The sequence below is a fragment of the Bombus bifarius genome, unplaced genomic scaffold, assembly GCF_011952205.1.
Source record: "Bombus bifarius isolate JDL3187 unplaced genomic scaffold, Bbif_JDL3187 scf7180000008166, whole genome shotgun sequence".
In the NCBI taxonomy this organism is placed as follows: Eukaryota; Metazoa; Arthropoda; class Insecta; order Hymenoptera; family Apidae; genus Bombus; species Bombus bifarius.
Genome location: NW_022884488.1, coordinates 535,424 through 560,652, shown reverse-complemented (window position 1 = coordinate 560,652; position 25,229 = coordinate 535,424). Strand labels below are relative to the sequence as shown.

At 37.7% G+C, this 25,229-nt stretch overlaps 1 protein-coding gene across 11 annotated transcripts in view; it reads left to right on the top strand.

Annotated features, from left to right (window-relative positions):
• LOC117209248 (phosphatase and actin regulator 4B) overlaps window positions 1-25,229 on the top strand; it is a 385,949-nt gene that overhangs the window by 51,646 nt on the left and 309,074 nt on the right. For 2 of the 11 annotated variants that reach the window (XM_033451027.1, XM_033451020.1), the window contains exons 1-2: window positions 13,751-14,487; window positions 15,377-16,413. The exons of 6 other annotated variants lie outside the window; for them this stretch is intronic. In XM_033451027.1, coding sequence (XP_033306918.1) covers window positions 16,110-16,413 — 304 coding nt within the window. In that variant the 5' untranslated portion in view covers window positions 13,751-14,487; window positions 15,377-16,109. Of the gene's footprint in view, window positions 1-13,749; window positions 14,488-15,376; window positions 16,414-25,229 lie in introns of those variants that run through there. 3 more of the 11 variants (XM_033451022.1, XM_033451024.1, XM_033451023.1) reach the window with 3 other exon arrangements.

Sequence of the window (25,229 nt, the reverse complement as noted above, 5' to 3'; positions counted from 1 at the left end):
ATACAGTAGCAAGTAACTGTGTAGAACAATAAATTGTGTATTATCTACGACTCCATCGAAAAGCACAAATTAAAGAAGAGAAGAACTCTTTTAAAAAATTCTACACGAGCAAGCTGCCTTAAAGTAAATTCTATTTTCAATCTACGTTAAGCTTTATCTTTTATACAATTATCTGGCTGCACAGATATTCTACATATTTTCAATTTAACCAACGAGTAACTCTATACAATAACAGGTTGTCGAAGGTGCGCTATGAATCAATTTCGCCCCATCGACAAAGTGTTAACACAACACTCTGGCTATTTACGACCGATACATGGATAAACTTTTTTCTAATTATCCTTTCTCCATTACCCGGCCTTTTTTTAGCACGAAAGAAAAACGAAGTTTCTTAAAAGGAGAGCAGCAAGCGAAATACCACATTATCTATAATTACTCGATAGAAAGCGACGATCGTTTACGCACGATTTGACGCTAATGCATCCGTTCAATAAGCAACTCCGTCGGATAAGCCAGGAGGATGCTGCTTTAAGTTTAGTCGACGCCATCAATAACGTTCGACGAGCAGAGCGATAATAAATTTTATGCTTCTCAGAGACGTGAAACGAAGCTCGTGGTTACACGCTCTGTTTTTCATCACGGTGAGACTGGTCGCAGTTTTTACGTTTTAGTCACGGAAAGTCTGAACCATCTCGATATGAGGATCATTGTTCTAAATGACGAGATCGATTGATATAGTTCCACTCATGATGGTATTCGTTTTATAGAAACGTCTTGAATTGCAGATTGCAAAAGCTGTTTGGACCTTAAAGTTTAACATTTCTGCATGATGAGCGCTAAATTTGTACATCTTCAGGTAGTCAACATTCTAACAGGGCATCTAAGGTACAATTATGGCAAATGTGATTGGAAAATTGTAAAAAATGTTGACGAAGTTGACGATGTGCCGAAAAGAGAATCGGAACCTTTCGACTCCGGATGATCGTAACTACGAAATGAATCCACGAAATGGAAAAAATTCAAACGTTTGATAAAGGAAAGTCGATATTTATATATGTAGGTTGTATGTAAAGAGATATAGCGCATGTTGTTAATCGGCAACATTGAAACGCGACGAAGTAAAGTAAGCTAGTACGATATAAATGTTCCATGAATTAGGTATATTTCTAATTATCACTATAATTTGTATTCTAAAACAAGATGGAACGTATTGAATATAAAGAATTATTATTATATTTCATTCTTCTCTTCTTCTGATAACATTTCTTCGGTAAAATGTTGGTTGTACCTCGGCGATTATAGAACGATGTCTTATAAGAATTTTAGCCTAAAAGGCTACAAATTTAGTAGCTTTCGACCATGCTCCTTTTATTTTGTCTCAAACTATCACAGTTTCCAATTCTATCAAAGAGTCGAAAGACAAGAAAAAATCCCGATGCGCAGCGAACAATAACGGCCGATGCTATTAATTAATTAATTCACGGCAGAGCGTTTTCTTCGGGGAACACGGGTGACATACCAGGCGCAAAATTAACGTAACAAAACGACCGCGTGATACATATTCCCTGTAACTTGTTACTCTACGCGCTCTTCTATTAACTCCTGTATATATGATCAGTCCTCATATCGCATTTGATGTTTTCTTGCTACGATGTAATTTATCTTGTTGCCGTTCCGCGGGAACAACCGCGCCGTTTCATTGACATGCAAAGCGAAACCTCGTGCTTTCTTTATTTTAGAGCGACCTAGAGTTGCGCGAGTTATTTCAAACCGGTTGCTACATAACGCGCGGTCGCGCGCGCTTCTTGTGTCGCATTCCGCGATCGTTATGCACTCGTAACCTTCTGTATGGTCACTCTGTTGCAATCGAGTCACACTAGCCAGAGAAATTTCACGATTACAGTTACGTGCAAATAGTTGCATCACCTAGTTTGCTATTATTTTCTAGATTTCGCTCCAAAACAATGTGCAGTTTTTAAAGATATTTTTCGTTTAGATTTCATAAGAAACAATTAACTTCTTTTAAGGACTTCCCTCTACATAATATTCTAATAATATTTTATTCTTTAGCAGCCTCATACTTCTGGAAAGTACCTGCTTTACAATAACTATTAATCATTAAAAATATCGTTTTTTTTACTCATTTGTAATTCGATAAAGATACTTACCTATCCAAGTTCTTGCAAGAAATCCCATTTTCACACGTATCCCTGACGGTCTCGCACGAGTCTCGCACTCGGTCTTCCTTCTTTCACGCAGTCTTATCAATTCATGAACTTTCACACTCGCACAGTAAACAAATGAATTATCGACATTGAATTCTCAACAATGAAATTTGTTCTCGATTGTGCTTCATTTTCCAGGCGAACCAGCGTCAACGTTCAACGTAGTAGAATTCTTTTCGAAACTTTGTAAAAATGTGTAATCAAGCTCACAACGAAGAACACTATAGTGTAATTACGCATGGTCGGCTATATGAGCGAAGTCTTTGATCTTCAAAGTGAGGACCAATTATAGCTGTAACGCTGCTCTATCTTTTTCCGATTTCTTCCGGCCGAGTCGTTAGCTACCACAAGAAGGTTCGTCATTTAAAGAGCTCCGAGCAGCTTCATTTTGTTCTTTAATTATTCAGACACGACCTCACGAAACGGCTATCTCAGCATGAGGAGAGGTATATCATACGTTCTAATAGAACCTACTCGGCGTTCGTTGCCCCTACGGCCGACTGATGCCTCGTAAAAACATTCGAGAGCATATCCTGGCGATATTGTAAATCATTGCGAAAGCTTTTGCCGACAAACTCCTCATATGGGACATCGCGTCGCGATTTATGTCCATTTAACAAGAGGAGCTTCTTACCGCTCTGTTTACATGTATTTAAATATTTATCGTTTTCGTTGGTATATTCGTAACTTAGTATGCTGATATCTTAGAAGCAGAATTTGAATTGTAAAGGAACTTAGTAAACAAGAAGGCTAAAGAATCGTATTTTTACGTAATAAAAATCTAATCTTCTAATTATTTTCACCGAAACTTATTATCTAAATACGTTTGAATTTTTCTATTTTTCTTCTACACGCTTAAGATTTATATCGTTGCAAAAATACAGGGAACAGAAAACATTTACTCTCATCCATTTATACGACGATTATTGAGCCACCCACGGTATATCAATCGACTTATCTTACTTTCGATAGCTATATAAAAAGTACGTAATAAAGAAGATCGATGCTCACTCTATTTTAATATAGTGTCAATAAATTCCGTTTATTGGCACGTTTATTTTTCGATATATCATGCACCCTCTCTCTAACTCTATCCAATTTTTTATCCTCAGGTCGATACGAAAACCCATTTCAGAATGCTTCACATCGTCTTCGAAATTCATTGATTTCGCAAAAGTCGCCAGAATGATGAAACAACGGTAATAGTTTACATGTAATGTTATCTCAATTTTACTCGAAACTTGAATGCACAAATTTAAATCAATTGTATCAATAAACTCATATTAGTGAAGCGTTCCAAATTCTGTAAAGTGACTAGTTTCAATGAAGACGAGAGAACAGAAATTTGAAAGAATAGTGCAAAGTCAAACAAATAATAATCAAATAAGTTTCCAGTTACTTGAACGAGTCTGAACTTGGTTTGATACATGTCATACCTTTGTTCTTCTTAAACCATAAAGGGAGAGAAATTTACGATTTGGCTTAGCTTCAGGATTATTTCCCGTGGAAAAATATTTCAAGTTCAATCGTGCGATGTCGGAGGGAAACGGAGGAGAAATTTTCATGACGCTTCCACGAACGTGAAGAGCCTTTCTGGAAACTATCACGATGGTCGGTGGCATTAGCAAACTAATCCTTTCACACAATTTACTCAATAGACTGTTTGCTCCCTTGGAAAGTTCCTAGCTTCCGCGCGAAAACGCCTCTGCATCGCGAAACGCTTTACATTCGTGTTATTTGCCCGAATTGCCAAGTGCGCGGGTATTTTAGTGTTTCGAAGAAGCTGAAGTTTTTTTCGCTTTTCGGAAAATTATCGAGGAAATCCCATGTGTTGCTAAACATACTGCGCTCTTTGTATTATGTTAGGCTCAAATAAATTGTTCTTTTTATTATTAACAAACCTCTTGAATTTAAAGATTTGTATGAATTGTTGTTGAGTAAGAAATTAAACAGTGAGAAATAAAATTCCTATTCCTACAGTTGGTTTATTATATACATAGGAGATGAATATTTTCTGTGTTATTAAATACATATATTCAAATATTATGTAACTTAGAGTAATTCCTTGTATCGGGTGTATGCTGACGTTTCTTTTTTATTAAAACATTAAAAATCTTTTTACGTATTAAAACAAGAATGAAATTGATACATTGAAATTCGATAACCGCAGTAGAGTTGAAATTACTTGGGATTTTTTATATTCGTGTATCCTGTGGTCAACTATCGATACTGTACTTGATGCAGTGTATCAGTTTTTGTAATTAGCGTTGTTGATATCCTCTGACAGGGTTCAATTAAATGGTTTCCCTAACTATTGGGTAGGAGAGTCAAGCTCTAATTGGGATTCGATAATTGCTTGGCAGTTTATCGAAGAATGCAAAGTAGAAGAAGAGTTGGGAAATTGTGAGGAATATATTAAATCTATAGGTGAAAATCTTGTTTTAGAGAATTCTTGCGTTTTGTTTCTTGTTACGGTAATTATTTTTATGGCAATTTACTAACTACTTTTTCTCAATTTGTTCGTGAATGATTTTGATGAAAAATATTATGCTGGGAATTGAACTATTTAGTGGAAGATGTATTAAATGGAATTGAGAAAATAGTTTAATATTTTTATTTCCTAAATATTTCTAGCCTCGGTATATTGTAGTTCTTTTAATCTTTCCATTTTGATGTTTCCACACAAAAATGGAAGGAGTTCGATGATTTTTGACATTTGTAGAATTATGTAGTTCAAGCATTTCAAAATACCTATAATATGTGTAAATACATCAAATCTCACCCCTCTCCCCGCTATTATCTTAATTCTATAACTCATTTTAGCATTCTGTTTATTTATTGCAAACTTCCTAAAAAATATCCATCTTAAAACATAGTAATTAAAATACGTGTTAAATGTAAGCTTAAACTGTAGTTCCATAATTTTCTAGCAAACTTAAAATCACCATCATAACTTCGGTGCTTCTACATATCATTCTACGCTAAATCCTTCCTCATCCATTTTAATCCAATAATAAAATTTAGTATCCGTTGATCTCAGCGCACAACTCAAAAAATATCCACTAACCGATCACAATAGAGCAGAAATCACGCATGCATGAACAACCTTGTCCCGAATTCGCCTAAATGAAACTACACTCAAATTGCTGTCCCCTTTTTAATTCTTCCATCTTTCATAAGGATATTCACGAATCGGTATAGTAATCACTGCAAGACCTAGTGTCCCAATTTCATATCCGTTTATACTCTTTGCGAAGCAACCAGGAATTCGAGGGTGACAAGACTGTTATCCCAAGAATTTTCCTACGGTCGCCCTTGTGGCGAACCATCGAAGGCTAGATGGAAAAGCGGAGCACCAGCGGCGACCCGTGCGTGGTATTCGAATATCTTCGCCGATGAGTCCCTCTTTATGAGAAAATCGTGATCGTGCAACACGAGCGGGTAAATTGAAAGATAAAAGCGTGTCAATGAAACGAATGTCGCGTTCTGTTACGGCATTCTGGCTTTCTAATTGCGCTCTTACAAGGCTCAAAGTCGTGAGATGAAAGTCCTTGCGTCGCGCGAGAGATGGCTGCTCGTGCTTTTAAAATCTCGACCTTTTGACCGCTTGTTTGCGCTGCTTTCGATGAAGTAATTGAGACAGACAGCAATGATTAGTATGATCAGCAACTATTTATGGATATTGTATCATGTAGATTTCTGGAGGATCGAAGAGACAAATAGTGGATTGTGAAATTATATCGCATTAGGCAGAAAGTTCGTATTGATTTGTTGCTAGTTGAATGTCATCGAAATAAATAATAGTCAATGTGGACGCATATAGAATTCACATACATCCACGCTTAAAAGATACTTAGAGCAGTTAGATATTATATTAGGTTTAAATTGGAAGGAAGTAAGTGTGCGATGAAAACATCAAGAAAAACGATTTACAATGGTACTTGTATCGCTGAAACGCGTGTGAAGGTATACAGTTTGCACGTGAGAAACCATGAACCTGAAGTCTTTGCGACATTAATGTCGTATCCTGTCACGTAATAATCCGTCGAGGATCTCTCGATAGAGAGGCTTTGTTTTTCAAACACACACCTCGCTCTTAAATCCTGATCCGCCTTTACGGCGCTTTGGCTGGGCAAGCTTTTAGGTGCTGGCCTGTCTGAAAAATGCTTTAAAGAACATCCGCTATCGACCAGACGATGTGTTATCTATGGGAAATGTCTTCTGCAACAGCTTTGGGCAAGTCCTGATCCGGTAAATGAAGTTTTAAATTTCCTCTTTGACCCTTTGAATGAAACGATGCACAGTGGAGTGAGTGTTCAACCTGAAAAAGCGGGCAAAAATCAACTGCTTGAAATTATTTGAAAACAAAACGCTTCTTTTTTTCATATTATACGAATGAAATGATATGATGCTTGTTTGTGAGACATTCAAACTTCGCATAAAAGTAGTAGACAACACGATAATTATTTACAGTGACGACCAAAAAAAAAAAAAAAAAATGAGAAAAAACGCTGTGATTTTACGAAATTAAATTATATTGTAGAATAAAAATGATGTATAATGTAATTAGATAGTTTGTAATACACGATTGTTTGATATAGACAAAATGTTTACCACACATTTTACGTATGTATACGCTATGTATGTTTGATTGCTATGGCCACAGTAACGAAAGAAAAACCGATAGAAATCGTCTTTCAATTAAGTTTCGAAGAGGGAAAAATGGCAAATTCAAGTTCAACGAGTTGTTCGTTTGTTAACGAAGTTCTTGGAGAGAACAGCAGCGGGTAATGAGATTCGATAGCGTCTTGCAACAAAAGGAGGAAAAAGCAGCAATGGTCCTTCTGCTTCGAGTAATTTATTCCATTAGGTTAATCCGACGAGAGATCGCCACTTTCGCTTATGAAGTTATCGTCGAAACGATGATACCAGACGTTAGATATACATACTTTTATTCCTTGCTAATATCCCGCCAAGTCGCGGTTTTTCTTCCAGGATAATACATTTGCGCGAGGACTTTGTATCAAGAATACCGATTCACTTGTAATATCGTAACGATAAAGGGATTAAACTTTTCCCACCTCGTCGTCTTCCGGTGGTCGTAATGAGCAGGAAAGAGAGGAATTTAATTTCCAGCTACGGGTTTATTAAATGTATTAAATGTATTAAATACGCGATTAAACACGCGGTCCCTTAAGTCGCTCACCGTGTGCAATGTGAAGAACAAAAACGCTAGGTGCTGGTACATATCGCGGCTCTGAATATTCTGTTTGTCGGTGAAATTATATTACATGGGATCTTCCTTCTATGGAGAGAATTATTCGTTTAATTCCTATTACTTTACGGTATATTTATGGGAGATACTATAATGTTTTTACCTAATCCTCATTTTAGGTATAATTGTAGATATGAAAATGATAAAGAGATAAAATGTATCGTAAAGCAATATTTAAAAAATCTACTAATATGAGAAATTACATCCAATAATTAATTCTTTGTTTTTTTAAATCTGTTTTTACTTCGCTTTTATGATATGTGTTTACCGAAGAGGCCTCGTTTATCAGATCGACATTTTTCTCAAAATAGATTAGAAAATTTTATTTCAATAAAATTCCACAATAATTTCGTTGCAAGCACTTCTGTATGCTTAGTAGCTATAAAAATAATTCGGTAACTATTTACAAGTTGCTCACCTGGCCGATTTCGATGACTTTTTAATATGTTGTAGATATACAACAGTCTGATCAACTTTTTCTTATACATACAATTATACAATATACAATTGTCGGTACCACTACGGTGAAATTCGTTTATAAATTGCGCAGTACTACGCGGCGGCTTGGGTGAAATAACGCATAATCTAAGCCCATATAAACTGTAAACAAAAGATAAGAATTAGGTTTGGGTTAGACCTTATTTTATCCAGCCGCCGCGCCGTATGGCGGCTGGTAACCAATATTAACGTATACACTGCTGCGAACACATAATTTATAGTCAAAATTCAGTGTAGTGCTACCGACAATTTTCTGCGAATATCTCGGGAACTAAGGCCAAGCGGAAACTATTTCTGTAGGAAAAAGTTGCTCAAAGTGTTCATTTCTACAATATATTCAAAAATCATCGAAATTGGTAAGGTGGCAGCAATTCTAAATAATTACTAGCGTTTACTAACGTTAAATATGTATATCGTATTCTTAATTACAATTTAAAACGTTTCACAGCACATGACACGTTACTTCCCCTTTCTTTGAACGTTTCGCTGGCGTCCCCGTTAGTGCAACAAAGTAATAAGAATTTACACGGTAATAAGGAAAGCAATCTCTTCATTACTCCGTCGGTCGTTCCCATCCCTCTTAGCTGTCATTAATTTCCTGCCATTATCGCGTCGAACAACGTCTTATCCAGACGGTTGGCCAACGATCTGATGGACGGACGTAGCGCAGGCTTTTGTTATCGTTCGATCTTGCGATAAGCGCATTTAGTACGCTTCGAAGTTAATCGCAGATTCTTCCATCGATACGGTACCCATGTTGCAACACGTCTAGATCAATTATGGGCCCGTTACCTGGTTTTATATTTTCACGGTGAACAGTTATGTTTTAATGTACCTTTAGTTATGTTCATAGAAGTATAAAAATGTATAAATATCCGCACTTTATTAATAACTTTGTTATAATGTTAATGCAGTAATATACGTTTGATATTTACGCTAAAGCTGCTTCAATATTTATTATTATTATTAAAATTATTTCTGTTTTAATAATATAATAAATGTATAATTATCATTATATATAAATAAAAAATTAATTCATATAATATATAACGTAGATGCTATGTTGTGTACGTGCTACTATTGGCGACATGGTTCGGAGCTAAGGTCTCTCTTTCTTGTGTGCAATACGTTGCTTCGTGTATACCAGAAAGATGGGTGAACGCCTATAGTATATTCGCAGTTACTACTCTTGCACCTCGTAGGTTTCTCTTTCTATCACAGAAACGTTTTTCGTACTATGGCTTAACTAACATGTGATTTCTTCACTATTTTTAATTCTACGTTTTTCTACTATGTCGTCGTAGCCACTACCCTTTGTTTACACACACCACTTTTTCCATTTCTCTAAGAAGTAGTGGTTCAAACAAAAGGGAAGATAAAATGGCATTTCCACTTGTTATTCGATATCCATAGAATATACAATACTAAGGATGCCATACAATTTTTATTGAAATCTATTCTTATCATATTAATTGTTATAATTTTTACGTTATAGTGTACATAGACTGTCTTGTTAGATCGTTACGAATTGCACTTATGATTATTGCGCCCGCTATAAATAACCAATGATGGAGAGCAGCAGAGTTCGCATGTCGCTAGATACGCGTTACACGCGATGCGCACGACGTGTTGCATCGAAATGTAGCGAATGGGAATGTAGAATCTGTCAGAGTCGCATTTTTATTCGCACAATCGTTGAACAAATTCCAATGTATCGTTCTGACTAATGTATAATGTTTTTTGTGCCTATTCTTTTTTATTGCCGTTTTAGTGTCTATTTTAATTCTACACACTTGCCTACTTTTGGCAAAATGTATTTGAATTACAATAAGCAAGATAATATACTCTTGATCTCTTCTTTTTCGTTAATATAATTCTCATATATTTCTATGTAGTCAAAGACATTCGTGCAAGCTGAAACATACCTCTATCGAGATTTTAAATCCTTAATTAGAAAATCAAAATGCAATGATTTATTATATTTTGGGACATTAACAACCACGCTGCTTACGTGACATTAAGTACAGAAGGCTAGATTATATATTAAGTAAATTGAACGGAAAATATTGATATGTTTCGAACAATTCAATACATTTGAACATGATTTCACAGTCCTAGTTGCTTCTATATAATTTTCGTTGATTAGGTACAATCTTTTTTTATATTGGTATACCGGGTAAAATGTGATAATGTGTTCGATCGAGTTAATTATATTGCATACGCTACCCTTTGGCTAGCCTTCTTTCAATATATTATTGATTCCAAAAATAAGCAATTAAGTATAATATATATTTGTTGTTTCCATAAGAAAATAGTAAATAGTGGTTGTAGTCGTTAGTTTACCATTAATTCATATATTTCATTAACATTTGTGTATTTTTAATGCGAGTCAATCAAAGTGTTCGAATTCCTATGGACGGCGGTATATTCGTGATAGAATGAGTAAGAAAGTCGATATACTGTAAATGTGATTCATAAAAACTGAATTTTCTTCTAACTGGACGACAATTTGCTTGATGGCGGTTGCTTGTTGCAAGCAGATTGCATTTAGAAAGCCGTGAAAGCACAAGGAAACGTAAGTGCAACGCTAGCTGCCACTGGTAGATGCTTGCGGTTGTCGCTGATGTACCGTCACTTTGCCTTAATTATACGTCTCCACCCTCCGCCTCTTAATTGTGAATTGTCTGATAATTTGACCCAGCAAGGATGCCCGTTCCTTATTGCAATTATTAATACTGTTAAGTGGGCGGCGTTCGCCCAGTGGCCAAGAATGGTTCCTGGAATCGCTCACAAACATACTGAATAATTATAGATCCGCCACGGGGAACGGTCTTTGTACCAATTGAACGGATTACAGCAGTCAGCTGCATTTTATAGCGATTTCAGGGAGTAAAAAAAAATAAAATTTATACGTCAACTACTTTTTTAAATGTATATACCATAAACTCGTCGTTAAGTGGTATTGCTAATAATGAACTTTTTTAATAGATCATTGATACTTTTTAAATAAAATCATATTCTTATCTAACATAAAGCGACAAAATCAACAATTTCATACAACTAAAAATATATGGCAAGTTATCTTCTTATTGCTAGAATCCTTTTATTCGGATATACATAGCGACAGTATCGCTCCTCCTCAAAGACGGAGCTCTTCACTACGGATATTCTTAGATCTAGGAAAACACTTAATCATGTTTCTTTTCATTAAACTGACCTTAATTCGCAGCGATCGATGGATCGGTTCAGAGTACAGTTTATACCTCACTTAATATCGTCAACGAGAACCGTCTGTTCGTTGAACGGAAGTGACTACTTTGACTATTGAACTGAAGCGTAACGTAGCCTTTCTGTGATTCGCACCAGATTATAAGAACAGAAAGATATATCGGCGAACAGTATTTAAAACAGTTGTTTCTGCGTTGGTACGAACACTATTACACGAAGCTGCGGCCTGTGACGAGGCTACATTTGGCGAGAGACGAACGCTGGAGAAGAAGAAGAGTCGCCACTGGGCCAGTGCCAATAAACGCATCTCTTGGCCGTAGTTTCTACTACTTTCAACGCAGACGCGCATTGCTTAAGCCGCGATCGAGCGTAAAAGATGAGAGCGCCGGTGTTAGCAAAGCAGTACGTAATACTCGTTTCCGTTCTATTTTCAAAGAGAACAACCAACTTCCGAATTAAATTCGAATTTCACCGTATGTTTTGTTTCGCGAACAGACGGACAGATTTCCCTCGAATCCAGCCAACAGCTGGCCTCTTTGTTTCCAAACGAAAGGCGGATTTACACGTGGACATGGTAGAAAAAAGATTTGGGTGCTTGGTTCGAGGAGAGGGTTGTGTTTCTCATATTTCAGCCGTTTCGTTGTGACAGCGGCTAGACGGGGCCGAAACGTCGGTAGATTCGCGAGTCGGTTTAAATTAAGGAGTCTAGACGCCTCGGAAATACCACGTGGTTCGCGTCATGCTCCGTCCAGCAATTTCCAGTTCGAACGTTCGCGCCTCGATGCTTCCAATATATAATGTCTTTAGACAATTGTGTGTTCGGGATAATGTCATAGTTTTGATTATTTCCTATTACCTAATAGATACTTTTTGTAACTTTCCAAATTCTTAAGTTAAGTAGAATATTATTTGCCTATAAAAATTATGTAAATAGGGTAACATGTATATATGCAAATCAGTAATCTCCGTCGTCTGAAATAGAACCAAAAACATCATTTCATGACATATACATATTATCATTTCTATTGCCACTTATGAAGCTATATCGTCACTGCATCGAATTCTTCCTTAAATCAAGAAAAAGGCCATGCATGTCTTTCCAGGATAGGATACATAACTGAAAATATAGAAGAAAATGAAGCTGTGTCTTTATTACAATCCCTGGAAATATCGCTCAAGTAGACAGTCCTTTGTAATGGTAGGTTCCGTTTGATAGAATCCAACTAGACGTTCCACAGAATTCTTCTGAAGTTCCGTTTTAGAGCATTTCTCGTTGTTGGCCGCGTAGACGCTATACGAAGAATCTTTTCTTGTTCTCGAAAATGGTTTTAGTCTTTGATCTTCTTCCGTTTTCTGTGTCTGTCAGGAGGTTGACTAGGAATTCTAAGACTTTGTAACTATCTAAAGTTTTAGTTTCATGTTTCTCATCTGTAATTGTTAAGTATCGAAGATAAAAGTTATCTTCAGCATTCCAACGAGAATTATTTCTAGAAGAACGAAAACTCAATAAAGCAGAACACGAACCGGAAACTGGAACGTCGCTGTTCCTCTAATTGTTTGCCTTAGAAGTTTTAATTAACCATTACATTGGATTTCGATTAACTATCACACTGGATGCATCTAATTAAATCTGCAACTTTTCGAATTGCGTGAAAATGGGCTTGATTTTGATTTCGCTAAAAGTTTATCTGACTGTGAGTTGAAAACAACTTCATTAAGATCTAATTTTTGTTTACTTATTTTTCTTTTAATGATTTCAGCAGCGAAATATTTGATAAATATACACAGAAGTATGTAGAAGAAAAATTCCTAATGTTTACAAAGTACACAATGAGGTATCGTTCCTGAAGATTTCCATCGCAACGCATGTTCGCGTGACTTTGGTCTATAGTCGTCGTTATAGGCATTTACAGTCTATCACGAGCGTGGCAAGTTGTTTACATTTTTGGAGCGTAACAGGAGGTACGAATGACATTCTAACGCGATCTATAATTTTCTTCAATTAAAGATAAAAAAGAACGAATACAGAATACACGCGAATATAATGTGAAAGATATACATACGTGGACATGTGGTTTTTAATTAGCTTATTAGGGTTAGATTAACGGGAACAATAAACTAAGCGTGACTTACTTTTGAGTAAGTTTTTCATAAATTATTGTATTAAAAGTATGATTTGAGGTACAGAAACATGTTTTTATAAAAATTTGAAATTATAAAAAATCAATATGACCATGCGATACGATCATACGTGTGCAAAAAATGATCTTATTTCAGTCCCGTTTAATTATTACAAGCAGGAAGTTAATCAAATAAATTAAACAAAATATTTTCTCCCTGGATAAATAGTTATTCCCTATAGTTCCGTAACCACGTAACCCATCCTGTTGCAGCAGCCGGTTCCAGACCCTTCGTAAATTCATTAATGAAAAATTACGGCGAAGGTAGTATAGTAGCTTCACTTTCCCCCATTCTCGTCTGGCGCGGCGTTGTCTCGTGGCCGATGATACCTATCGGCGTCGCGTGGCGGCGCCGTGATCGCATGGCCGCCCTCAGTGTTCACGAGCCTCGCTCGGTGTGTGTTTCGTGGCGCGGTCGTCGTCGTCGTTGTTGCCTGTTTGTCTGGTATCCGTTTGTTTTTACACGTTGCATCGGTGCAGTGGTAATTAATTCCGTCGCGAATCCGTCCCCGCGCGAACTATCCGGTCCTCCGTGTGTCCGTGTCTATGCGATATCGTCTGTTTTTCGCGAACATCCCGACGCGAGACGTTTCTCGCGTTTGTGTTTCTCTCTTGTGCGCGAATACCGAGAGAGCAGCGTGTGTGTCAACTTTACGAGTGCGTGCTTCCTTGTCGACGTCGGCGTTGCTCGTTCTACCCCTGATCGTTGTTCGTCGTCGTGATATCGTGGCTCGTTTAGCTTCGCCTTATTCTTCTCTCGTCTGTGCTAAGTTTATTCGGAGAGATCGGTGGCATTGTACCTCTCCACTTATTGTGCCTGCATCCGTCTGTCTCTCTTCTACGTGGCTCTGTGCGTACGCGCGTAGTATGTGCTTCTGTGTTTATAATCGTTGCGTCCTTTCTCTCCGTCTCGCTCTCCTCTCACCTGCAGCTAGGAGGCACACAGGTGTTCCGTGAAGGAGTGGCGACGCCTGCCGTGAATCGTCACCGCTGTGATATTACGTCGAGAGGAGCGTTCGTGCTCCTCCTCAAATTCTGCCATCCGAAAACAGCCATCCACACTGCCCTAAGGAATCATCTAGTATGTGTGTCTCTCGTCACAACAAAACGTGCCTGCGTGTGTCCTCTGTGCGTCCACGAAATGCGTCTCGTAATACCGGCTCCTCTCTCGACCACCATCACGCCGTGCTCGGTGACATTACACCGTGCCGTTTCATCGATAAAACCGAATGCTTTCTGCGTGCGCTGTAACCCGTCCCGTATACATGACTATACGTACGTACTCTTTTGGCAGTCAGTATAAGTACCGGATGTTTGAGGTTACTCGCGTTAGCCGGCTTCGTGCCTCAAGCTTCGTGTCTCAAGCTTCGTATATTGCGCGTACCAGCCTCGTTTATTGTATTTTACGTAATCGTGAATGTTTTATTTGCACGTACCATAGTCACTAGATATTTTTCTCTGGCCGAGCCAATGCTGTCGTATCTCGACCTTCGGCATCTCGCCGCGTTTACAGATGGAGTACAGGTTAGGTTAGGTACGATTGCTCCGTTCGTAGAAATGTTATTTCTACTCATAAATGACACCTCGTTTCGTTTCGATATAATGAAAATATTTCATCATACGAAGTTTACTATATAAATTCGATCGTGTATTCTGTTTGTACGATTGTAAACAAATTGACATATCAAAAGTTATCGATTTCTTTATTAAGGTGTGCATTACGATCGATGCGAGTTTAGTGACTTTTAAATCATGACCAGAATACATATAAGGTTCTCACTCGTTTAAGCTCGGATCAAACAGTCGATAATCGAAGCGATAGAAGGTCGATGGACCGCAACGAGACATTTCGTGGGACGGTGGACACACAATCGTTCGCGACCTCTTTCGTACGATACAATGCACGTCGTTCATGACAGCCAGTGCCATTAGCGAGAGAGTTAACGTTTTACCCTATTCCTATTGCGCAGGACGATTCCGTGGAGCGTCGACCGAGCACGGAGTGTCTCGTGGCCGTCACGAGAGAAAAAAAAGACCGCGGAAGGCTCGTATTCGCTTCCTTCCGTTATAAATAAAGACCGTCGAAGCAACGGTCCGGAGTCACCCCGTTTGGGTCGGCCATTTTTCATACAGAGTGCCATAATCGTCGAAAATACAAATACAGGAAAAATATATTTGCCAATCAGCGAATTCGACTCCATTGAAATTTTTAAGCGTGATACGGAAATCCTGCCATCTTGAATACCTGTTGTACCTTTTTCTATCTAGTAGTAATCAATTACATCTAAAATAACTAAACAAGTAAGGAAAAAGGAAGAAGGAAAATAAGGAGATCGTAATTCGTCGTAAAAGTGCAAATGACAATCGAAGAAATTAAATCCAAGAATTTCAGTGGGAATTAAAGAGGCCGTAAAGATCGACGAAAATAAAATCAACCGATCATCGAGTGCAGCGTACACGGTAGCCGCTGCCAGAAGCGCACAGTGGAGCCCATAAATTTTCCTCGGCGATCGTGAACGCACTAAACGCCGAGCCGTGGAGCTGCCTCGAAGTAACAAGCGACGCGAGCCGACCTCTCGACCGGGCAGCCGTCAGGATGTTTCAACTGGCCAGCAGCCGGTAGCTTCGTTACCGGGCCTGGTTGCGATCCTCAGCCCCTGGAGGCGGAAGAAGCGTGGCCGTTTCAAGGATCGCCCCAAGACGATGTCCATACGCGTTAGCGGTGTATATCTGGTGCCTAGTCCAGCGGCCAACAATGAGTCTGGCAATGAGAAACCCAGTAACCTCTCGGTGGAGAACAATTTACACCAGCAGCACCATCATCATCACGCGGCAAAGACCGTGACGATCGTCGCTGGACCACAGAGGAGCAATAGCCTGGATTATTTAAATTTCGAGGAGAAACGGCAGATCATCGCTTCTTCGTTGTCTCTGAGTGATTTCTTGGCTCATGGACCGGCGGCTGCTGCTGCTGCCGCGAAAGAGGTCGCTGCTAACACCGTCATAGGTGAGTTTTAGAACACCTTTTTGGTAGTTTGGAAGAAAGGGAGTATAATTAGGTAAATAAGCTGGGAAGGTTCTCTGCCTTTGTCTTTGGCGGAGCAGGGAGGCTATATCCGAGAAATGTGTGTCAGTGAAGTGCACTGACCTAATGTGGCTAGTATGCAATATGAATATTTAGGAAGCCTAGAGAGGCTTCATTTTAGAAAATTGTAGATTGACACTATATATTAAAATGATATGCAATATATATGTTTGTATATGATTTAATTAATAGATATTTATAAGAAGAAAGAGATTCTATATTATGGAGACCACTCTAAAAAAACGAAATTCCCATAGAAATTTGCATGTAGAATCCAAAGTAGCGGAAACGCATTTATTCTCCCATTAGCCGTTGAATCGGTTATTACCCGGATACCCACTTTTCAAGACCTCCATGCTCGCGCACAAAGGAACAATAGCTAGCACCCAGGATGCTCCTAGATTTTACCTAGCCTTCTACCTGCCTAGCCACCTTGGAATATCGCCCTGTTGCGATCAGGTGACTCGATCGTCACGATTCTCTTCTATACTTTCGATTATGTCGCGACAACGACCGACCGCCGGTCGTCGTCTATTGTCGTCGCGCATCGCGACTCTCGTGAACGAGCCTTTTTACCTGAAAGGCAGTGCAGCTGCGCGCGATTACCGTTCTCCACGTGAATCGTGGAACTCCACGCGACCGAGTAAATCTCTCCTGGTAGAATTACAAAGGGGCAAAGGGAAGGGATACACAAAACAAAGGAGAGGGGGAAAGTCAAGGAAAAAAAGAAAGAAGACGTAGTAGCATAGAAAAGGGAATTACCGTGGTTCGATTACGAGTCAAGGAACTCGTGTAGAAAGAGAGTCGAGTTCCACGGCCTGTAAACAAACCCCGCGTATACACCGTTCTCTGACTACCTACGCGTGCTTTTTTCCCTCCATTTTTTTTCGTGTCTCCTTCCGGGATGTTTCCTTCGACCGGCGCTATCTCACCGAGACGTCGGTCATTGCTTGAAGAAGGGACAAAGGGAGGCGGGGTCTGTATAAAGATTCGCTTCGCCGCATGCAGCAAGACACAAGTTTTTGAATCTTCGCATCATTGTAATGCATACTCATACAACGACGCTATGCAATTGTTAAGCTGTTTAAGATAGTGAAATTTTAATAACGAATATCTCGAAAAATATTTAGTTAGGCCAGTGTATAAATTAGATTAGCGTGTTAATCCTTCGCTTGTTATTCCATTACGAATTAAAATACTGGTATGCTGCAATAACTATATTGCAAAATTTAGAAGAAATTTTCATGTAGATTTTGCATATAATTATTTATCTGTCAGTTAATATATTTTCTCCATACGTATATCTAATAGATTTTAAAATAGGAAATACATAATGATTCATGTATCGTCGAAACATTTAGCAAATCTTAGCAATCTTAGAAATTTTAGCAATTTAGAATTTTCGGCGTGCTCGTGTGATGTACGAGATTCACAGTTAACTATTTAAGAGTTCATTGCATGGGAGGTTCAAAATATTTATGAGACAAATGTTAGCGTATATACGGATGTACGTATATTCATATCTGGGCGCATATGTATATGTATCTATATATTTTTTTTCAAGTCATGCCCACCATCAATCATTGACATTGACTTTGTACCTTGTAAGAGCAATTTCACCTTCTAAAATCATACTCAATCACTCTTATAAATAGTACAAATAATAAATAGACTTGCATTATGAATTATTTGATACAAAGTGTCATAGTTTTCTGAACTTCTCTTAAAAGGTAATACAAGTAGACGCGATACTTGAAACCGTCTCAAACTAGATCTAGTTTCGAATTTTGCATCGAGATAAGTCTCACCGTGTGTAAGTTACTTAATGCCTAAGGGAAAGAGAAAGAAAGGGTGACGGAGGGCTAGCGGACTCGCATTTTTCTCTTTCTCTTTTTAACGGGAACGTTTGCGCGAAGGGAGCTTTGTTATCGCGCTCCCACGAAATGCCTCTACCATTGTCGTGGTAGCCTTTTTGTTTCAACGCCCGCGGCCCTGATAGATCGTTAGGCCTCTCTCGTTGTCTCTGATCGTTCGTGCTTGGTTAAGCCTTTGTACCGACTGGTCTGGAGAATTAGTACTCTCTGGTAGGTATAGTGTGTTGCTGGTTTATTGAATTGCTTTTAGATTTGCTGGCATACTTGGTTTTCGTTCGATGGATGCGTGTAAATGTAGTAGAAAATTGAAAGAACGTACTGCAGTATTCTCTACGTTTCTTTAAATTTTAAACTAACAGTCACACTAAAACAAGTATGGATATATTCCATATTACAAACAAATACTTACTAAATAACAAACATATACTAGACAAAAAAATGAGAAGAAAAAGTTCCATATATAAATAAAGATATCATTAATAAGATATTATTTTATTATTTAATCTACATTTTTTTCTATAACTTACATTTAATACTTCAAAATCATCTACTTCCTAAATCAAGAATATTTCGCGTTTCATCCAGTGGTCACATAAATATTAATAAAACGGTTGGTCTTCGATAACAGGGAAACATACAAGGGCATATTTCAGTGAAAGATACTCGGAGTATCTACTCGAAACGTAGTTTCCAAGAACACTTGTGTTCTTCGTGGAGAAAACGGAGGTTGGAACAAGTAATCCTCTGTTCGACCGTTCTCAAATTTCCTTAGCCGAGGAATATTGATCAGGAATCTTGTTATCCGCCTTCCGCTCCTGCTTTCGTGCGACCACTTTTCGTGTACTATTTGATCATGCAACACGTGTTACTTTGGAAGTAACCAGCTTCGGTACCGATGGACCATGTTTGTGCCACGTATGTTCTACGTGTTTCGCGGTGCGTTGCTGTAGGAACGCGTAAATCTAAACCAAGCGGTTTACTGCATGTGCATCGCGGATGCAACATCGAGTAATTTACATGGAGAACGGTCGGATTTTAATATGTTTCCCAGTGTCTTCTGCGCAACGAACGTAACTGCGTTTATGTTGCTCCGCAAGTCGTGTTGCAATTCGCTTTTATTCTGTCTCGCGCAGCGAAAATTCCATTTACCGTGTCTTGTTTGCGATATTTACAAACGGCGAATGAAGAAACATTGATATTGAAATATTAATTCGTGGAAAATTTATGTTGATATTGCACACTGAATGTGTACACTGTTGCTCATAAGTATTAACATTTATGAATGTTACATAAATGTATGAATTAATGCATACGGATACTTGAATGTTCGTGAAGTATAAAAATAGTATAAATAATAATATAATGCCTGTGGCAATATCAGATATGTATCATATGAAATTTAAATTGTCCGTTTAGAACATTATCAATGGTATAATAAAGTAAAATATACGATTCGTCGAAATAGTGAGTCGGTTTAAATATTATTGCTTAAATTAATCGAGATAGTCCCCTCAATTTGAAAGAACCGTCCCTATCTTATCTGTAATTTGATAACCAAACGAGCTGAAAATAACGAACTTCTTAGATAATAAAGTGGTCTATAGTGTTTGACATTTGCAGATATCAATTTTTCATTGTGTGTTAATATAGCATAATACGTTTAACGAAGTTAGGCGTTCCGGCGTTAATCTCTAAGTGTTGGATAGGGGACGAAGAAAACATGTTACAATCAAATCTATGTAGATATCTTTGAAACTAAACCGTTCGAAAGTAGATCTTGTGTTTGGTTACCTTAGCTCGTATCATTATCGATAGTTTACGATAGTAAGTAGGCAAATGGAAAATTTCCATTAAACGAACAATAGTTTTCTTTGTTGTACTGTTTGGATAACATACTTAGGTACATTTGTAGATCTGTTGAAGATTAAACTGTTAAAAATCTATCAAATGTTCTATTTTCTTAAAAGATAGTAATCTTTGCAAGAAGTCAGTGAAAGAAGCAAGTGCATATGTCCTTTGACGAAATGCTATATTTTGTTATGAATGACTCAATATTTCGTAGTAGGTACAACGAAACTCGTATAATCGACGATGCAAATTAAAGACATCGCCATTGTCAACATCTAAAAGTGATTAAAATTGGACGAAAATCGCCACTACAACGTAACAAACCGCAAACATCATGCCAATAATACCTCAATCGACAGGGTATAGTATATCGATGGCCGGTAGCCGCAATGATAGGCACTCGACTTCCACCGCCAAACAGGAAACGTTAACCTTTCCTACATCCGTGTTTGCGCATTCATTAGTGCAGATAATCGATAGTCAACGATCGATTCGCGCCACGTTCATCGATATTTCGGTTATCCGTTTGGGGCGTGTCGCGGCTACGTTTCCTCTTTGCAAATTGCTCTTTCGTTATGGTCAATTGGTTTCTGTCTATCTGTTTACATTGAAATCCTCTTCTTTTTAATCCTTCCGGCATTAAAAGTATCAAGATCACTTTGATCCTTTCAACTTTCCATAGCTTAGGTAGCTATATGCTTTCAATGAAAATTGTAATTTTCTTTTGGTAAAAGTGTCTTTCTTTTGGTAAGGTTTTTGTAGAATTTAGAGAAGTAATTAGTGTTTACAGTCTTCCTGATGCACTTTTATTAGAAAGTTAGAAGAAATCCCGGTTCTTATTCAAATAAAAGGACTTGCACAAGATTGAGATAAGAAATCAGATATATTAATATTCTTTCATATTTTATTCAAAATCGAGTTTTTTAACGATATAGAGATACTATTAATACTATAGAAATTGATCTAAAAACAATGGTATACATGATTCGTAATAATGTTACAAACATAGATGGTGTTCTGTGAGATAAAACACAATTGGTACTTATCAAAAGGATTAAGGGAGCTGCATGAAAAAGAGAGCTTGCTTCACAAGACATAACGTAAGACGCAGCCGCGCCTTTCCAACGTTGCCGTTTAATCATTTCTTCTCCCTAAGGCCAACGATCAATCATCCACGGGTACCTAATACGCGTAATTCGTCATTAGCACTTAACCGTGGACGTTGGTTTGGGAATTGTGCAACAAATGTACGGAGAAAGCTGGCTAGTGTGGGATAAAGCTTGATATTTTATTTCTTATGTAATATTTTAATTATGTAAAAATTGTGGAAAAAGACATACAATGTTTGAGGAAAGTTTAGACTTTAATAAGAAATAAATATTCGATTTTGAATCAATTTGGTCAGTTTCGATGGTTATTCGTTTGAGTTGTTAGAACATTTTAATTCTAGAGGAAAATTCACCTTCGAATTGTATTTGCAACGTGCTTGCATCATAAGGAAACTCGTGTATTACGGCAAAAATCTTAACTTTAGAGTCTGTAATATATTGGAATTGTAAGCGGATGTGGGTTTCAATAAAACAAACCCAACTTCGATTTACGTCATGAGTACAGATCAGAAGGAAAGTTTCTGGGCTAAAATAGCGAATTGTAGGTTATTGTAATAATATAGCCGCGGAAATGGATGTGAGAGATTACTTTAATGCGAGTTCGTTAAGTGGTTCTTTGAGACTAACGTATGCTACAAAATGACTTGCTATTCTCCGTTAGATGTTTGCTACTAGACAGCGAAACAAAGGCTATTATCAGTTATTACGTCAACTTCTCTTGTTATCTTTGCTATGACAATAATCGTAGATTCGTGGAATCATCGTTATTTGATTTTCACAGTCGCGCTAGTAAATATATGAAAATAGCGAAAAACCTTCTTCACTGGCTATGATTCTTGTGCTAATTGGGAAATTTTTTCAAGGTTTTAGAACCATGAATCATTTTTCTGACAATTTTGTATGAGTACAAATAATTGCTAATCGTGTTTGTTTAGATATCGATGATTAATTTGTGACGCGACATATATTTATGATAACTGCAATTTACACGATTCAGTTTACAGCTGTTTGTCATCTTTTTTCCTTTTTAATACCTTTAGGTTGTTACGAGTGCAATATCAATATAAATTTTAGTTTTATCGTTAATTTGCATTATCTCCTTGCAATGGTGTTTGCATCGCACAAATGATCAATAGATCACTACAATCATCTGTTATCTAACTAAATAATCCGTATATTTTATCACCTTACTAATCCCTGCAATTTACAAATCGTTAACGACGTGATATTCGTTTCAACGCGAATCTCGCTATTCTCGCTATTCTACTGCCACGTTACATTTCCCTGCTGTTTCATATTAAATCGTCAGAATCCCAGGAGGAATTTCAATGAAATTATAGCTTGTTTTTGAGAAAATGAACACTAACAACAAGAAGTTAAAAAATTAAATTAAACATAGAATTGAGGAGTGAGTTTACCTTCTGTGAGAACTATCTCAAATATCGAATGAAACTAAAATCTCAAATAATTATTCGTGTTTCCCGTTTAATTTTGTCTCAAACGATTTCCACGATCGAGTTTCCAATTCTTTGAAGTTTCTCTCCTGCGCTGATGATTAGTGGTGCAACAACGTGGAACATTCCTGGGGGTCGGTCTAAAACGATGACGCAGTCTCGGCGCGACGGGGTCCGGCTGTTAGGTCAGCGTAGAGGCATAATTGCGCAATGTTTAATAGTAAACTGCAGGAAACGATAAAACGCGCGACGCCAGTAGGAGTAATGGGTGCAGAATGCAGACGTAACGTGGCAACAGCGCACGGAAATCATTCATTGAGCCAGAGAGCCGCCAACTCGTCGACTGCTGATGCTCCCGGTTGGCCAGCCTGCTGGATAACATCGTGCAAACCTTTGGCCGGGGCTCGATGGTTCCCGGCAACGATGGGAGGGAAAGGACGGTGTAATTCGACGTCTGCGATGCTTCTTCGGATCCTCGAACCGCGAACTCCAGTCGCACACTCAAATGGGATCGTCCGTCTTTTCGTGGACGCTTGTTGCATTGCTAATATTTTTTTTACTGCGAGTGAATGATTCTCTATCGTAGAATTTCGTATTGGAGAGTTCTATGTTGTAAAATTCTCTTATACAGGGAACATATCATCAGAGGATATATCATCGTGGAACTTTCTATTGTAGAATTTGGGAAAGTATATATTTAGTGTTGGTTTGTTAATATTCTTCAGCTGCAATCAAACGACTTTTGTATCGAAGAACTTCTGCGTTGTAAAATCTTTTATGGAAAGGTATTTCGTCGCGGAATTTTTGACTTTATAGTTTGAAAAAGTATGGAGGATCGTCCTATCGTAGAATTCGGAGAAATATCGTGGAATTTTTTATTGTAAAATTTTAGAGAGTATCAAGTTGATTTCTTAGTATTCTTTAGACGCAATCGAATAAAAATTTCGATATTCTGCCACCTTTGCAAACCTCCTTTTTAAAATATTGTATGGTTACTTCATATTTGACGATCGCAACTATTGTTGAAATTTTCATTAATGAATATTCTAGATAAGTGTCTGGAGCCTGAAAATTTAGCAACGAGCATCAGTCAGTTTAAGTCCTCGCGTATCTTGAACGGTACATTAAATGATACAGAATCGTGCTCCTGAGATTCGTGTGTTAGCCATGATGTAGTATTCGCGAGCGAAGCAGTATATCGCTTGCGTGGATTGTCTGCGTGATATATGTATATTTCTCTCGGCTTGGTAAGCTTGAAGGTATTTCATTGTATGTTGAAGTTAGGTTAGAAATACGTCACCGGCAATAAATAAATTTCGACATTAAGTCTGCGGTACTCGATCAACGTGTATATGTGAACGTATCGATAAAAATTGATAGGTTTAATCTTGTAGCTTATGGAAATGGTGGATCTTAGAAAGAAGTAATGCTGAAAACAGGCAAAACTTTGGATCGACGATTTTACAATCGTTTTATTTCAAAGTATTGTTATTCTTACAATTTGCTAGCTTTTCTCTAAGGTCTAAGTCTAAGAAGTAGGTCATTGAAATTATGGCAGAGAAGTCACGCGTGCAGTTGCATGCCTTCTGTTTCACAAAAGTACCGTAAAGGGATGAATAGTTTCGTTGGCTTGTTTAGCCCGCTACTGATCTCGTAAATCTGCCGAAATGATCGTAAACCTTCCGTTCTATCTTTCGTCGTACGTTCTTGAACTTGATATCTATATCTACCTGGATTTTATTGTCGGCGTTGCGAGTAGAAAGAAACATCAAGTTTCGTAATCACTTCCTGACGTCAACCATTCGCGTACCTAGCGCAACCATTTTCATGACATTGTGGAAGAGTAAAATATTGTTCGAGTCGAAGATTTATCGATGTCGTTATCGATGTTGGTATATTTGATGGAACAGATACAGTAACACGTCCGAGAGTATAAAATAGAGAACATAAAATGAGTATAGGATCCTGAACGAGATCCGATTCACCTTATCTTCCTACGTGCCTCAAAGTAATTATCGTTTTGGCTCTCGAAGCATATAAACTTTAACATCTGACCGATTTTACAAGCCGTATCATCGATTACCCATTATATAGTACTTTTCCACTGACAATACGATTTGTACCTAATAATTTTCTTGTCAGGTAATGATAGAATTATAATTGAGATAATTGGTTGTGGTAACGAGGAAGTGAAATAATTGACACGATATAAATGGCAATGAAATAAACATTAAAAGATTAAATTAGAAGTACTTAATAGAAAATAAATGTTTTGTATTAAATTAAATATTTACTGAAAAATAAAAGAAAGTGAAACTGAATGAAAAGCGATTGAAAGAACTCATCATCAATGTTTGAAATCCAACAAAATAATGAAATAGAGGAAAATATCTGTCATAGTTTTTCAACTTTCTGTCGCTTAAAGTTATTCATTCTCATCGTACATTTCTCAT